Source organism: Oculina patagonica, chromosome 8, assembly GCF_052425735.1.
Source record: "Oculina patagonica isolate OP01 chromosome 8, crgOcupat, whole genome shotgun sequence".
NCBI classification, from domain to species: domain Eukaryota; kingdom Metazoa; phylum Cnidaria; class Anthozoa; order Scleractinia; family Oculinidae; genus Oculina; species Oculina patagonica.
Window position 1 is genome coordinate 14,035,534 of NC_135765.1, and position 14,612 is coordinate 14,050,145.

At 38.6% G+C, this 14,612-nt stretch overlaps 1 protein-coding gene and 1 pseudogene across 3 annotated transcripts; both read left to right on the plus strand.

Annotated features, from left to right (window-relative positions):
• Positions 1-415: 415 nt before the first annotated feature.
• LOC144663883 (ryncolin-1-like) lies at positions 416-14,163 on the plus strand. 2 transcript variants are annotated; one of them, XM_078524969.1, is made up of 3 exons: positions 416-949; positions 13,360-13,743; positions 13,829-14,163. In XM_078524969.1, the coding sequence occupies exons 1-3, from the start codon at positions 670-672 to the stop codon at positions 14,089-14,091; spliced, it is 927 nt and encodes a 308-aa protein (XP_078381095.1). In that variant the 5' UTR covers positions 416-669; the 3' UTR covers positions 14,092-14,163. The 2 variants fall into 2 exon arrangements, with proteins under 2 accessions (XP_078381095.1, XP_078381094.1); XM_078524968.1 differs by lacking the exon at positions 416-949 and adding an exon at positions 7,965-8,317.
• LOC144663128 (ryncolin-1 pseudogene) lies at positions 2,525-5,657 on the plus strand (annotated as a pseudogene). Its single transcript, XR_013572580.1, has 2 exons — positions 2,525-2,800; positions 5,025-5,657. The product of XR_013572580.1 is annotated as a ryncolin-1 pseudogene (transcript).
• Positions 14,164-14,612: the final 449 nt, after the last annotated feature.

Sequence of the window (14,612 nt, forward strand, 5' to 3'; positions counted from 1 at the left end):
GTGTACTTAATTCAGAGTCACGTTTGTTTTGTGTGTATATAGGTTGGTCACATGTACTTGGCATGTGTACAAAGTTAGTCGCATTTGTTGACGTGATCTGTCAACAAATTAAACTAGTTTTATCAGCTCTTTCAAAATGCACGAGAAACGCCTGCTCTGTGTACTTAGTTCAGAGTCTTAGTCAGAGACAGAGTCTCTGTGTACTTAGTTTAGAGTAAAGAAATTAAAACTGTTTTAAATACCACATTAAAGTGCCTGGGAATCTCCTGCTCAATTTACCTAAGACTTCAGACTTCAGATTTCTACGTGGTGGTATTTCAGCACAAGGGCCCATTGGTCAATTGGTCGAGAAATTAAAACTATTTATTTTGATAGAAACACAATAGTCAACGAAACAAAGTTTAACTATCAACAAAGATAGTGTTTGATACTTCATCTCGCCTTAAATTTCAGAACATCCCACATCCTGCCTACAAACAATGAGTAACACATCCCGGTCCCGCCAAAACAATTTCATCCCGTATCCCGCCACTAATATTTTTTATATCCCACATCCCGCTTTGATTTTAAGCCACATTCCGTATCCGGCCAAACCTATTTTGGACCCTCATTTAAGGAGTCAAATTTTTAAGCTGTTCCCTTGCATTCTCGAAGAGTGGTTTATCCAAAATGAAGACTTGCGTTGTTAAGGCGTTTGTTTGGGGTTCTTTGTTCGTAGCGGTCTTCGCAGCGAGCACTAACGTTTCAAACGTTTCTGACATATCGTCACAAAAAGTCGTGAAGGTTAAAGCTGGAACAGGTAATACAGTCATCAACAACTACAACTCAGGCTCGCATGACAAAACTGATTGCAAATCAGTTGTGAACTTATTACAAGCAGTACAAGGCCAGCTGTCTGAAGTACAACAAGACATCAGAGAACTCAAGGCAGCTAAAGGAAACAAAACTGGTGAGATTACGATCAATTTAAAAATAATTATTTTTTACTTTTCTCGCATCAAACAGGAATTTGATGGCTTTTTGATAGCGACTTAGCAGCGTGTTTGTATTGCGATACATTTTCCTTAATTCTCATCAACTCAGGAATTTTACCTTATTTTAATTGTTGTTTTATGTTTTCTTGCGTTTTGAGTAGCGGTTTAGAGGTCGATTTAAAACACGATTTTTTAAAGGCGATTTCATTACAGCGAAGTTTCGGAGCAGTTCTATTTCTACGCTAGCAATTTGCTATGATTTTCTAGTAAGACTGCTAAGGCGGCAGAAAAGAAAATTTGCTTATGCAAATGAAATTTGTAAATGTCAAATATTAATTCCGCAAGGAAAATGTTACTAAAACGAGCGCTTAGTGCACAAGCCCATGACTGCGACTTTTTGGGACGCTGAAATAGCGATTAAACCAAGGTGGGCCCGCAATGTAACTTGGGTCGAATTTAGTTAAATTAATTAACGTTTTGTTTTTGTATCAAATAAGTACGTCATAAATGATTAAAAAAATATACAAGACATGTTATCTTTGTGTTAACGTAATAGAAACAAAAACGAGGCATTGACAAACATTTGCCGCATGGTACGCGACTAGTCCAGCTGCTTGAAGACATATAGAAACCTCTTAATTGTTTTGAAATACTGCTTTGTTTCAGCTGTCATTAGAAATTGTGCTGACGTGTACAAATCTGGTGAAATGATCAGTGGTGTGTACACAATCAACCCAGATGATGGCGATCCTTTTTGATGTTTACTCGGTGACCAGATAACAGCCGGTGGAGGGTGGACAGCGATTCAGAAGAGATTAGACCAGGGGGGGGGGGGGGGGAAGAAACGAGGTCTGGGACCGAGTAGCGATGCTCTCACAACTTGCAAAGCGATCAATTCACGATGTAGTCAGCGGTTTTTGGACGATGATGCAACAGGCAATCTTTTCCCGCGAAATGGAAGCTGCTGTCGTGGAATCACTTATTATAAAGGGGTTCAATTCTCTTAACTAAAAATCTAAAAGCAGCGTGTTTAAATCCGAAAATTTCGTCATCGTCGTGTAGTTTTAAGAACGCAGAATTTTGTGATGCCGTGCTACTTTTCAGTGCTGAAATGCAAATGTTTGACATGTTTGTACCACGATTTTCAACTGGCCCACATGGGGATTGTAAATGAAGTAAAACAAAGAAAGACCAAGTCAACAAACAACCTCAAACAATAGAGCAAGAACAATAGCTCCGACCAGCGCGGGAATATTCGATCGACACGTTTTCATTACCATTCCCGTGATGGTTTTATTTCATAACAAACACCACATATTGACACCAAGAACCTTTCCGGAGAAATTTTCGCTGCTTTAAAGACAAAACTTAGAAATTCTTTTTTATTACTACATATATAAAAAAATCGAACTCTCTCACTGGTCCCATGTTGTTTTTGTTTTGGCAAGTTCACAAGGAGCTGCTCATGCGCCTTTGAGACATCCGCTGACTACCGCCCCGATGATTGCTTTGCAAGTTGTGAGAGCATCGCTCAGATTTCATATAAGAGAATGTATGGGAAGTTGCTTCCCCCCCCCCCCCCCCCTGGATTAGACGGCTCAGTTGACTTCCGTGGCTGGGCGGATTACAAACGTGGCTTTGGAAACCTGAATGGCGAGTTCTGGCTTGGGAATGACAAAATACACAGGATGACTAAGTCAGGACGAAACAAGATTCGTATAGAACTGGAAGACACTTAAGGGAACACTGCCTATGCTGATTACGACATGTTTGCTGTAGCGAGCGAGAGAGCCAAGTATCAACTAAGCCCTTAGGGACATACTCCGGTTAGTAAAGAGGTTGAATTTAAAGGTGCACTTATTAACAATTTAAAGCATTTAAGTTACCAATGCAGTTTAAATAGTTAAGCGGGATTTATTTGCAGAGCTGATTTATATCAACAACATTTGTCATTCTTCTTGATCTTCCATTGATAAGCTCGTTCGCACTTAGCGCCAGGAGCCTATTTGCGTTCGACGAAGGAGAGCGCAAGCCTAATCCTTTTTTGCGTCATGTGTCTTTTGAGTTGGTAGGCCTGTGCACTGTTATGCGGAATAAATCGAGCCGTAATGCGCGCGTAGGTGTATGGACTCCAAATTGGCCGCCCCGATTGATTTTTGCAGGGGCAAGTCTCGGCCGGGAAACTGGTGCGACGATATTTTAGTCTCGTTTTCGCATTGAATCGTCCCTTTTGTCGTCTTTGGTTGCTGTTCTGCACGCGTGCTTCACGAATTCGCTAGAACATTTCGTTTGGTCGCTAGATTGTGTACTTAGTAAAACTGTTTACTTTCGTTCTCGTACAAGAATCGCCTTTTCTGTCGTCTTTGGTCGCTGAACTGCGACCAAAACTGACTAACCGTGCTTGTGGTTAAATAGCAAATGTTCTGAGTTGTATAGCTCAGCGGCCATTGTGCCACTTGATCATGGCTTGTGATCAAATAACAAACTTTCCGAGTTATGTAGCTCGGCGGCTGTTGAGCCACTTGATCATTACTTGTGATCAGAACACGGCGTTATCGAGTGATGAGGCTCGCATTTGCGTTAAACATTTGCACGGTGTGGACGACATCAGAGCAGATGAAGCGATCGAATACAACCGAACCATTGTTCAGTGAGATGAAGCGATTGAATACAACCGAACCATTGTTCAGTCGAGTAAATGCGGCACCGGAAGCATTCTTTTGTATAACGTGACCAAATCACGTCGTGCACAGAGTTCTGTCTTCGATAAATGATACCCACAATAATTATGATAGTAAGCTTATAAAGAGATATGAAAGAGATGTCCGTGTTGTAGCTGGAAAGAATGGCGATAGGAGTTGTTCTGTTGCTATGATCTCTACAAATGCTGAGAAATCTCAGGCTGTGAAAAAAGCAAAAAGCAACAGGAAACGAGACAGAGAACCATCTCGAATTTCTGTTCGTAGAGTTACTAAATTGCTTAGAAGAAAGAAATACAGAAGTAGACTTAAAAAACTACTGAAACATAATTTCCCAAGCTCCTCACTTATTAGAAATTTTTGTAGCATTTACAAGAAATGGTTTATTTTGTGTAACTCTGCACATTTTTACAGTAAATATGTTTTTTTCATAAACAAACAGAAAGAGAAAAAAAGATACAAGTATTGCACTGGTAAACAGAAAGAGTTATCAATTGACATGCTTCAAACAAAGTCTGACTTCAGTCACAATAGCGCTTTTGGTCATATTTTCCAAAGTTCAAATTTAAAAGGAGGTATGCTTGCTGCAAATGACAGTTGTAATTTGCCTTGGGTATCTCTTAATGAGAGACTTTCATTAATAAGTTTAATGCCTTATGATGTTGGTGGGAGTGGAGACTGTTTTTTAGGTCACCAACTGTATGGAACTGCAGAGTTGCATTTTCAAATTCGTGCTGCTGGTATTAGGCACTTGAATAATCATCCAGAATCTTATGTTGAAAGCGTTTTTGACAATAGTTGGCAAGACTACATTCAGCAAATGTCAACACCAGGAACTTGGTGTGACAATGTAATTATCCAGGCAGTAAGTATTTTTAGTTGAAAGCAAATTCTGCAATATTAATTCATACTTCAATATATTGCTGTTTCAAGTTAAATAAAAGTGCTTTCTATGGAATTCACATGTTGCTGTTTCAAATATAAAATAATGTTGTCTGTAATCTTAAAGGAACAGTGCCACAGCTGAGTTTAAGTTTGAACTTTGAACTGTGTCGTTACTGTCATACTTGTGTGTTATACATAACACACATTCAAAGACAAGCAATTGTCATTCATTTTTGGAATTAATAAAGTTATTGTTCACAGTTTATTCGATCAATGTTGTTAAATTATTCTTACAAACATTTCACCTTCCTCTTTTGTCCCATCACCAACAAATTGTACAAGAAAAAGGGGAAATTTCAGGCAACACCAAAAACTACCCCTCCTTTCAAGCCTTATTCGAACGCATTCCCCTAATCGCTGATTACTACTAGTATATACCAAATATTATCTTGTCATTTTTACCCAGGCACTGCTGGTGACTCTTTTGCTTTCCATCGTGGCGCACCTTTTTCCACTAAAGATCGAGACAATGACCCAGACTCCCGTCACTGTGCTGTAACTTTTAAAGGAGGGTGGTGGTACACAACCTGTCGCCATGAAAACCTGAATGGACTTTACCATCACGGCCCTCACTCATCCTACGCTGATGCATCAACTGGAAGCACTGGAAGGGCGACTACTACTCTGCTAAGAGATCTGAGATGAAACTGAATAAGACCAGCAGATTTTGAAAATTATGCAAGTGTTGCCTGTTGGTTAAAATGTCTTCATCATGAATAAAATTGATTTTATTCAAATCCTAAGATGGAGGTTATGTTTGTCTCTCAGAGAAAGAGAGAAGGACAGAAAAAGTAGACATTGCCAGGATTAAAGCACATCCTTTTCTAAACCCCACGTACTTTAAACTCCAATCGGTTGTATTTGAGAGAAAAACTTTAAGGTAAAAATGAAAAGGGACAAACAAAAAGAGAAATGAAAGAATTGGACTGCCAAACTTGGAAATTACAAAATTTCCAAATTAAACTGACAAACAACACCACATCAAAGTTCTCACTAGATTTCATTTAAGTGTCACACATCAGGATTTCGTCCATACAGTTCTCAGTCAAGGTTAGAGCCACCTTTTATTTGTACAGTATTAAAAACAGTACTACAAAAAATACTGCTCAATAGTGTTTGTTTGAATGATCACACACCAAGGTTTTATCCACAAACTAAAATTGTGGGGGGTCACCTAAAACAGAACCACATCGAAATGCTGATCAATATCTATTATTTGCAATCGGATGGTCACTCACTAGGGTTTCATGTACAGACAGAAAATAAGTTGATCTAATAATAAATAATTTGACAGAAAATAATTTGATCTATCCTCGCCAATCTGGTTTTCGGAAACGCCACAGTACCGAGACTGCCCTAATACGGATTATTGACGAACTGTTGTTTAACCTAGATGATAATAAAGTTTGTGGTTTAGTTCTTGTTGACTATTGTAAAGCATTTGACATGGTTGATCACGCCATTCTTCTCGAAAAGCTGAATGCTTATGGTGTTGATGAGTCGTCGCTGAAGTGGTTCAAGTCCTATCTATCCAATCGGCGTCAACTGGTGTCACTGGCAGGGACAATGTCTGACATAACAACCATGAGGCATGGAGTCCCCCAAGGCAGCATATTAGGTCCTTTGTTGTTTATTGTCTTCATAAACGACTTGCCCTTGCATGTTAGCTCATCCAATATTGATTTGTATGCGGACGATACGACAATTACTTCGTACGCCGATTTTCGAAAGATGTCAAACCTGCAGGACTCCCTAAATATGGCTGTCAAGATGAGGTGTCAAGAGCAGAATTTTGTAATAAAAAGAGGTCGCTGGACCTCTTTACTTTATCAGACATTGGTTATCTCGTGTGTTCACTTTAAATACTGATTAAAAGTGTCATTCATAAAAGCGCTAAAAAATGTGATACAAAGGTCCGCAAAAAAAAAAAAAGAAAGCCTGATCGCAGGTTAGGTAAAGTCATTAACGTGGTACTCATTTCAAATAACTTTCAGGGTAAATCTGCACCTGTATCCAGAACGAAACGGTTTCTTTCAAAAGACATGAGCTTTCCAAGGAGTACGTTACAATCCTGCCAACGAGTCGGAGTTTGTGTTCGGCTTGATAATTTGGGTCTCGTCATATATTACACTCGAATGTATTCTGGTTTGCCTACCGATGATCACACTGCTTTCGTTTCTCAAATCTGTAGGGCTAGATTGTTTGTTCTTCGGTAAATTTATAGCAGAAACATCAGCCACAGCTACATCTGAGAATTGGAAATTTTTTCCTTCTTATCCGCGATTGTCCGCAGCATCACACTGCACTTTTAATGAAACATGAGGGAAATGAAACTTTAAAAGTTTGGTAAAAAAAGAGCAATTTTCACCTTATAGAAATATAATCGACGTAAATCCATTGAACATGCGAAACATCAGCGCGATCGCCAATGTTGTCATGTGACCTTTTCCCGCGCTGTTCTTTAGAGATCGCCAATGAGGTAGTCCGCTTCTTGGAGTAGTATTTTTAGTAGTATTTTTTAACAGTTCGTCTTAATAAAAAAATACAATTTTATGGCCAGCTATTTCATTGGTTTGGTATATCACAGCGCAGATGTTCGTCTTAGTTTCCGTAAAGAGTGGAGGATATTTAGCTCGCTGCTTCGTGGCTGGCTCCAGTGCTCACTTAACTTCTGACTTCGGTGAATAAATATTCATTAACCGTGCCAAAATCGATTTGCTCAATCAAGTATAAAAAGTAATTATTTACAGTATTTGTTTTGATTCCTCATTCGAAGTCTAGACATAATGTATACACATTCTCGGTAAACAAATGTAACATTAGCTAACCTTTCCTTTAAAGTTCCAGAGAACGAAAGAAAAATGGCAGTGTACCAACAAAGGCATGTAAACATAATTTATTGAAAATACTGACACCATGTTTTGACTACATCACTTCCATCCTTGACACTGCTATAACCAGTAGAATACTTCACTGGGTATCTCAGTTCGCAGACGCTAGTTTATGGCGAATTCCAATACTAAAACTTTGAGCGAAAACAGAACACAGAAGCGTGTCGCAATCTATTAATTAATTTTTTTTTTGTCATTGAAATGTTTAAATAATCAAGTAAAAAATCACAGTTTGTTTTAAAATTGCGTCATCTCTTTCTACGCGTGTCATTTGTGTTCTAATATTGAGCAATAGATGGTTAAAAAGTAAACAATTGCGATTTAAAATACATATGCTGATCGTGACCTTTACTCATAACTATTACGACAAATTGCGTGTGGTCCCAAATAAGGCGCCGTCTTCTTAATATGGGGCAATATTGTCATAAGTAACAAGAAAAACACATTGCATATAAGCAACATCTTTTAGAGAGTCCAATTTTTAGCTATTCCCCTGCATTCTCGACGAGTGGTTCATCCAAAATGATGACTTGCGTTGTTAAGACGTTTGTTTGGGGTTCTTTGTTCGTAGCGGTTTTCGCAGCGAGCACTAACGTTTCAGACGTTTCTAAAACATCTTCGCAAAAAGTTGTAGAGACTAACGCGACTCAGGCTAAATGTAATACTGTCATCAACAACTACAACTCAGGCTCGCATGACGAAACTGATTGTAAAACAGTTGTGTACTTATTGCAAGCAGTACAAGGTCAGCTGTCTGAAGTACAACAAGACATCAGAGATCTCAAGGCAGCTAAAGGAAACAAAACTGGTAAGAATACGATCACTTTAAACATAATTTTCTTTTCTTTTCTCGTAGTGGAAATTACTTTCGTTAAATGATTCTTGTTAGATCAAGGTACTGAAATATCAAAACTAAAGTGTTTAATTCTTTGGCTGCAAACGTTTCCAATAACGTACTTTGCGTTACTTCGGTCGTACAAGTTTTAATAGATCTCGATCCCTATTGCTCATTCTGTTTCGGTTGGCGATTTCATGGCTTTTTGATAGCGTCTCATCAGCGCGTTTGTATTGGGATACTGTTTTATTCTAATCAACTCAGGAATTTTACCTTACTTCATTTTTTATTTCATGTTTTCTTGCGTTGTGAGTAGCGGTGTAGAGGTCGATTTAAATCACGATTTTAAGTTGATTTCATTGCAGCGAAATTTCGGAGCAGTTCTATTTTCTACGCTAGCAACTTGCCATGATTTCAAGTAAGACTGCTAAGGCGACAGAAAAGCAATAAAAAGAAATCTTGACAGCATTTATTCAAATGAAATTTGTAAATGAAAGCTAAGTGATCACATTCCGCAAGGAATATGTTGCTAAAACGAGCGGATATAGTGCACAAGCCTATGACGTCGAAAGGGGGGGGGGGGGGGGGGGGGGGGGGGAATAGGAAGAAAGAGAGAGAGAGAGGAAAAAAAATGGAGAGGGAGGCAGGCTAATCAAGGTGGGCCCGAATGTATCTTGGATTGAATATTTGATGAAATTAATTAACGTTTTGTTTTTGTATCGAATACGTAAGCCATGAATGATAAAGTAAAATATAAAAGACATGTTATCTTTGTATTAACTCATAAGAAACGAAACAAAAACGAGGCATTGACAATCATTTGCCACATGGTACGCGACTAGTCCAGCTGCTTGAAGACATATAGAAACCTCTTAATTGTCATAGTCTATAAGATTCGAACTTTGGCCGGACACCGTACCTCACCGATTTCGCTGAAATTTGGCATGCAGTCTTGTTTTAGGGTCCTAACTACCAAATGTATATTAAAAAGTTTCAATTCTTTTTATTTTGGAAAATATCGAGAAGGCCGATTTGAAGCGTTCGTGACGGCTCGCCAACATGGCGGATCGAAGGTGTTCTTGTTACTTCGACACTGAACCTGCCGTCACAGTTTCTCGATCATACTTGGCATAGTTATAAAGAACTATCTTTCTTCTTTCTATATATCAAAATAGATTCGGCAAATGTTGAATTTGGATGATCAACGGCCAAGAAGTTCGAAGGTATGTTAACGATGTTTTGAACAGTCTCAAATTTACTACAAAATGAAAGGCTTATAACTCCACTGTTATCTCGATTTAGAACTAGCCATTTACCATGAACAAAGCTTGTTCATTGGTGAATTGATTCCATTAATAAAAAAATTGGGGAAATGTAACCGTTAAGAATAAAAAATTATGGAACCTCTAGTAAATTGGCCATTTCAGCGCCATTTCAGCGGATCAGCTCATTTAAGGTGGCCCGCGGCTAATTCCGGGTGCGAAGGTGCTATTTTTTAAATCGAATTTTGGGGATGAAAACCGTAACCGATTTCTTTGATTTTTGGTAGTCGTAATAACAAATGTTCAAAGTTTATAAAGCTTTACCTTTTAAAGCCCAAAATATAAACAATCGCGAGAAATAAGCACTTTATGGAAAACCTTTTTTTCGAAAATATGCGAATATTTTCAAAACGCGAAAATAGATTTTTTTCTAATTAAGGTCAATTACTTCAAGTAAGCCTAGGTTTCATGTGAGCAAGTTTCAACTAAATCGGCTGGGTAGAAATTGCTGCACAGTTGACTGTTTATTTTTCGCATAAAAATATTGTAATTGGATATTTTCGCCAGCTATTGCAACAATGCTTAATTAATGCTAAGATCACTTCTGTCATTTGAAAGCTCAATACCTCCTAAAAAGTTGCTGAAAAATCTGAAACGATCTGATATTCTCCGCTAAAGTTATAATCAAATGAAGCATAAGTGGTTTACGGTGCAAAAATTGCAAATTAGAAAAATTCAATCTTTTTCGAATTAAAAAAAATCGACCGTTTTTTTTTTCTTTTAATTTTTAGTATACAAAAATCCAACATATAAGCAAACGCCCTCATCTAGTTTCGAGCGTGAAGTCTCGATGAAACTCGTCAAATTTGGCTCTTCAAGATAGCTACCTCTCGTCATTCAGTTTAAAGCGCTGTGGAAACCCCTCAACTAACAGTAAATTATTCAAACATGCTGCATTCACAAGATTATTTAGCACCTGGAAATGAACGTTTTTCAGAAAACAAGAAGTTTTTTAATTTCGCTTTAAGCCACCGCACCCCAACCACGGATATAAGACCTACCACATTTAAAAGCCCACATTTCGTACCAAACTGTACAACCCCAGGGCTTATACAAGCAGATTTTTTGCACTTTCTTACACGGTTGGGGAGCGTGATGGCCTAATAATGGTCACTGCGCTGGACTCTGGACCAAACAGTCCTGGATAGAGCTTTTGGGGGACAATGCGTTAAGTTCTTTGGAAAGCCTCTCAACTCTCAGAGTCCCTTTCCTAACCCAGGTGTAAAAATGATTACCAGTCAATCTTTAGCTTTTCGGGAAGGGAGGTAACCCTGCGATGGAATAGCATCCCATCCGGGTGGAGTAAAAAATACTCGTTGTCGCTTCACGTTGCGGAAACCGGTATGAGCTCCGGCCTGATGGGCCACTAGGCTCGTAACCTGCCTATTGAGAGACCTGGCGGAGAACTACATAAATGGACCGGGCGGCCATAATTTTTTTATCGTGAATTGAGGCGCGGCGCTCCCACATTAAGGGGTGACATGGCATAACGAAGAGTAATTGATAATCCATTCCCCGAACTGTTCCAAATTCAGGCCACTGTGTAAAAGAACAAAAGAGGATACGAAGGCACCACTTCCACACCCCCTCCCCCCCCCCCCCCCGAGCCCCCTCAAAAAAAAAAACACCAAAAAACACCCCAAACTCCCAGCTATTATAAATGCAGATTTACCGCTCAAAAATAAACCGGTATTTCTATGCATAAATGCTTCTGAAACAAACTTCCGTGTCTCTCGTGCTTAGAAATGGACTTTAATAACTCTGATCATTCATTGATTTTTATCTGATCGCCAAATGAATAAACTTAATTAACGGAGCTCGAGCGCAATCTATAAATACACGTCAAGCTCAAACGATGTTCATTTCACAGCAGTTAGAATTTTACTCGAGCTTCTGTATCTCTTCGACTTTCATTGCTGATAACGAGCATTCTGCCTGGAGACACAAAACTTCGTTTGGCCAAAAGGTAGGCGAAAAGATTTAGAGGAATCTTTAAGCGTGAAATAGTTAAAGATAGGCACTTTAAGAATTCCTTAATTTGCATATTTGTGAAAACAGCCAGATAACACGAACAGTTGAAGTTATGTCTGACAGGTATTTTCACTAGTATAAAACCGTTCTATGACATTCTTGCTTTCCTAGTAATTTTTAAAGAAAAAGTAATTATGACCCTGAACGGAATGGGCAATTTCTTAAACAGTGATTTGAAAAATGCGAGCAACAGAAGTTCTTGTGAAACGAATACTTGAATAACAACAGCGTATAATCTCGACAACAAATAAAATAAAGTTGCCGACATAAAAATTTTGAGAAACGATCGTACGCTCAAAAATCGCCATATCTTTGGCAAAGATCATGTATTTGTTTAAGATAAGCAAAGAATACCTGAAAACTGCTTATTATAAACGACTGTAACCCTTTCATGTTTCTCCCGATTATTTGCTGTTAAATGAGCAATCTATAAATACACGTCAAGCTCAAACGATGTTCATTTCACAGCAGTTAGAATTTTACTCGAGCTTCTGTATCTCTTCGACTTTCATTGCTGATAACGAACATTCTGCCTGGAGACACAAAACTTCGTTTGGCCAAAAGGTAGGCGAAAAGATTTAGAGGAATCTTTAAGCGCGAAATAGTTAAAGATAGGCACTTTAAGAATTCCTTAATTTGCATATTTGTGAAGACAGCCAGATAACACAAACAGTTGAAGTTATGTCTGACAGGTATTTTCACTAGTACAAAACCGTTCTATGACATTCTTGCTTTCCTAGTAATTTTTAAAGAAAAAGTAAGAATGACCCTGTTACGGAATGGGCAATTTCTTAAACAGTGATTTGGGAAATGCGAGCAACAGAAGTTCTTGTGAAACGAATATTGAATAACAACAGCGTATAATCTCGACAACAAATAAAATAAAGTTGCCGACATAAAAATTTTGAGAAACGATCGTACGCTCAAAAATCGCCATATCTTTGGCAAAGATCATGTATTTGTTTAAGATAAGCAAAGAATACATGGAAACTGCTTATTATAAACGACTGTAACCCTTTCATGTTTCTCCCGATTATTTGCTGTTAAATGAGCTGATCTGCTGAAATGGCGCTGAAATGGCCAATTTACTAGAGGTTCCATAATTTTTTATTCTTAACGATTACATTTCCCCAATTTTTTTATTAATGGAATCAATTCACCAATGAACAAGCTTTGTTCACGATAAATGGCTTGTTCTAAATCGAGATAACAGTGGAGTTATAAGCCTTTCATTTTGTAGTAAATTTGAGACTGTTCAAAACATCGTTAACATACCTTCGAACTTCTTGGCCGTTGATCATCCAAACTCAACATTTGCCAAATCTATTTTGATATATAGAAAGAAGAAAGATAGTTCTTTATAACTGTACCAAGTATGATCGAGAAACTGTGACGGCAGGTTCAGTGTCGAAGTAACAAGAACACCTTCGATCCGCCATGTTGGCGGGCCGTCACGGACGCTTCAAATCGGCCTTCTCGATATTTTCCAAAATAAAAAGAATTGAAACTTTTTAATATCCATTTGGTAGTTAGGACCCTAAAACAAGACTGCATGCCAAATTTCAGCGAAATCGGTGAGGTACGGTGTCCGCGAACTTTTAAAAAAGCTCGAAAATTATGGAGTATTACACTTAATTGTTTTGAAATACTGCTTTGTTTCAGCTGTCATTAGAAATTGTGCTGACGTCTACAAATCTGGTGAAAGAATCAGTGGTGTGTACACCATCAACCCAGATGATGGCAATCCTTTTGATGTTTACTGCGACCAGAAAACAGCCGGTGGAGGATGGACAGTGATTCAGAAGAGATTGGACGGCTCCGTTGATTTTTACCGTGGCTGGGCGGATTACAAACGTGGCTTTGGCAACCTGAATGGCGAGTTCTGGCTTGGGAATGACATAATACACAGGATGACTAAGTCAGGACGAAACAAAATTCGTATAGAACTGGAAGACACTCAAGGGAACACTGCCTATGCTGATTACGACATGTTTGCTGTAGCGAGTGAGAGAGCCAAGTATCAACTAAGCCTTGGGACTTACTCTGGTGAGTAACAAAAATTGAATTAGGCTCATAGTAAGCCCCAGGCGACCATTTTGTACCTTACTTCTTCTTGTCATCTTTCACTCAGGAACTGCTGGCGACTCTTTCGCCTACCAGCGTGGCGCTCCCTTTTCTACCAAAGATCGGGATAATGACCCAGATTCCCGTCACTGTGCCGTAACCTTTAAATCAGGATGGTGGTACACAACCTGTCGCCATGCAAACCTGAATGGTCTTTACCATCACGGTGCTCACTCATCTTTCGCTGACGGCATCAACTGGCAGCACTGGAAAGGCAACAACTACTCCGCCAAAAGATCTGAGATGAAAATAAGACCAGCAGATTTTTGAGATTTGTAATGTGTTTGGCCTGTTGGCAAAAAGGTTTTGATCATAAATAAAACAGATTTTTTCAAATCCTAAGATGGAGGTTTTTTTTGTCTGAGGGAGAAAGAAGGACAGAAAAGGTAAAAATTGCCTGAAAAAAGCACACCCTTTTCCAAACCCTAGGTTCTTTAGACCCCATTGTGTTCGGGAGAAAAACGTCAGAGAAAAACGATACTTGCAAGAAGCTAAAATGGAATTAAGCGATCTTATCTGCCAAGAGTGCTGTCCTAGGTTAAAATTGCAAACATTTCCAATTTCCCATTTTTGTAAAAGAATGGAAACTGACAAACAACACCACATCAACATTATCACTAGTTTTTATTTTAATTGTCACATACTAGGATTTCATCCATACAGTTAAAAGTTAGAACCACTTTGTACAGTATTGAAAACAGTACCAAATGAAAATAATGCTTAGCAGCTTTCGATTGAATAACACACACACTAAAGTTTTATCCTAATGGAAGCCACCTGTAGAATCACAT

Excerpts from the sequence above, each read along its gene's own strand:
- LOC144663883 (XM_078524968.1), top strand. The coding sequence starts at position 8,032 with ATGATGACTTGCGTTGTTAAGACGTTTGTTTGGGGTTCTTTGTTCGTA. Across the intron at positions 8,318-13,359 it reads AGCTAAAGGAAACAAAACTG|CTGTCATTAGAAATTGTGCT; the intron begins GTAAGAATACGA and ends GCTTTGTTTCAG. Across the intron at positions 13,744-13,828 it reads AAGCCTTGGGACTTACTCTG|GAACTGCTGGCGACTCTTTC; the intron begins GTGAGTAACAAA and ends TCTTTCACTCAG.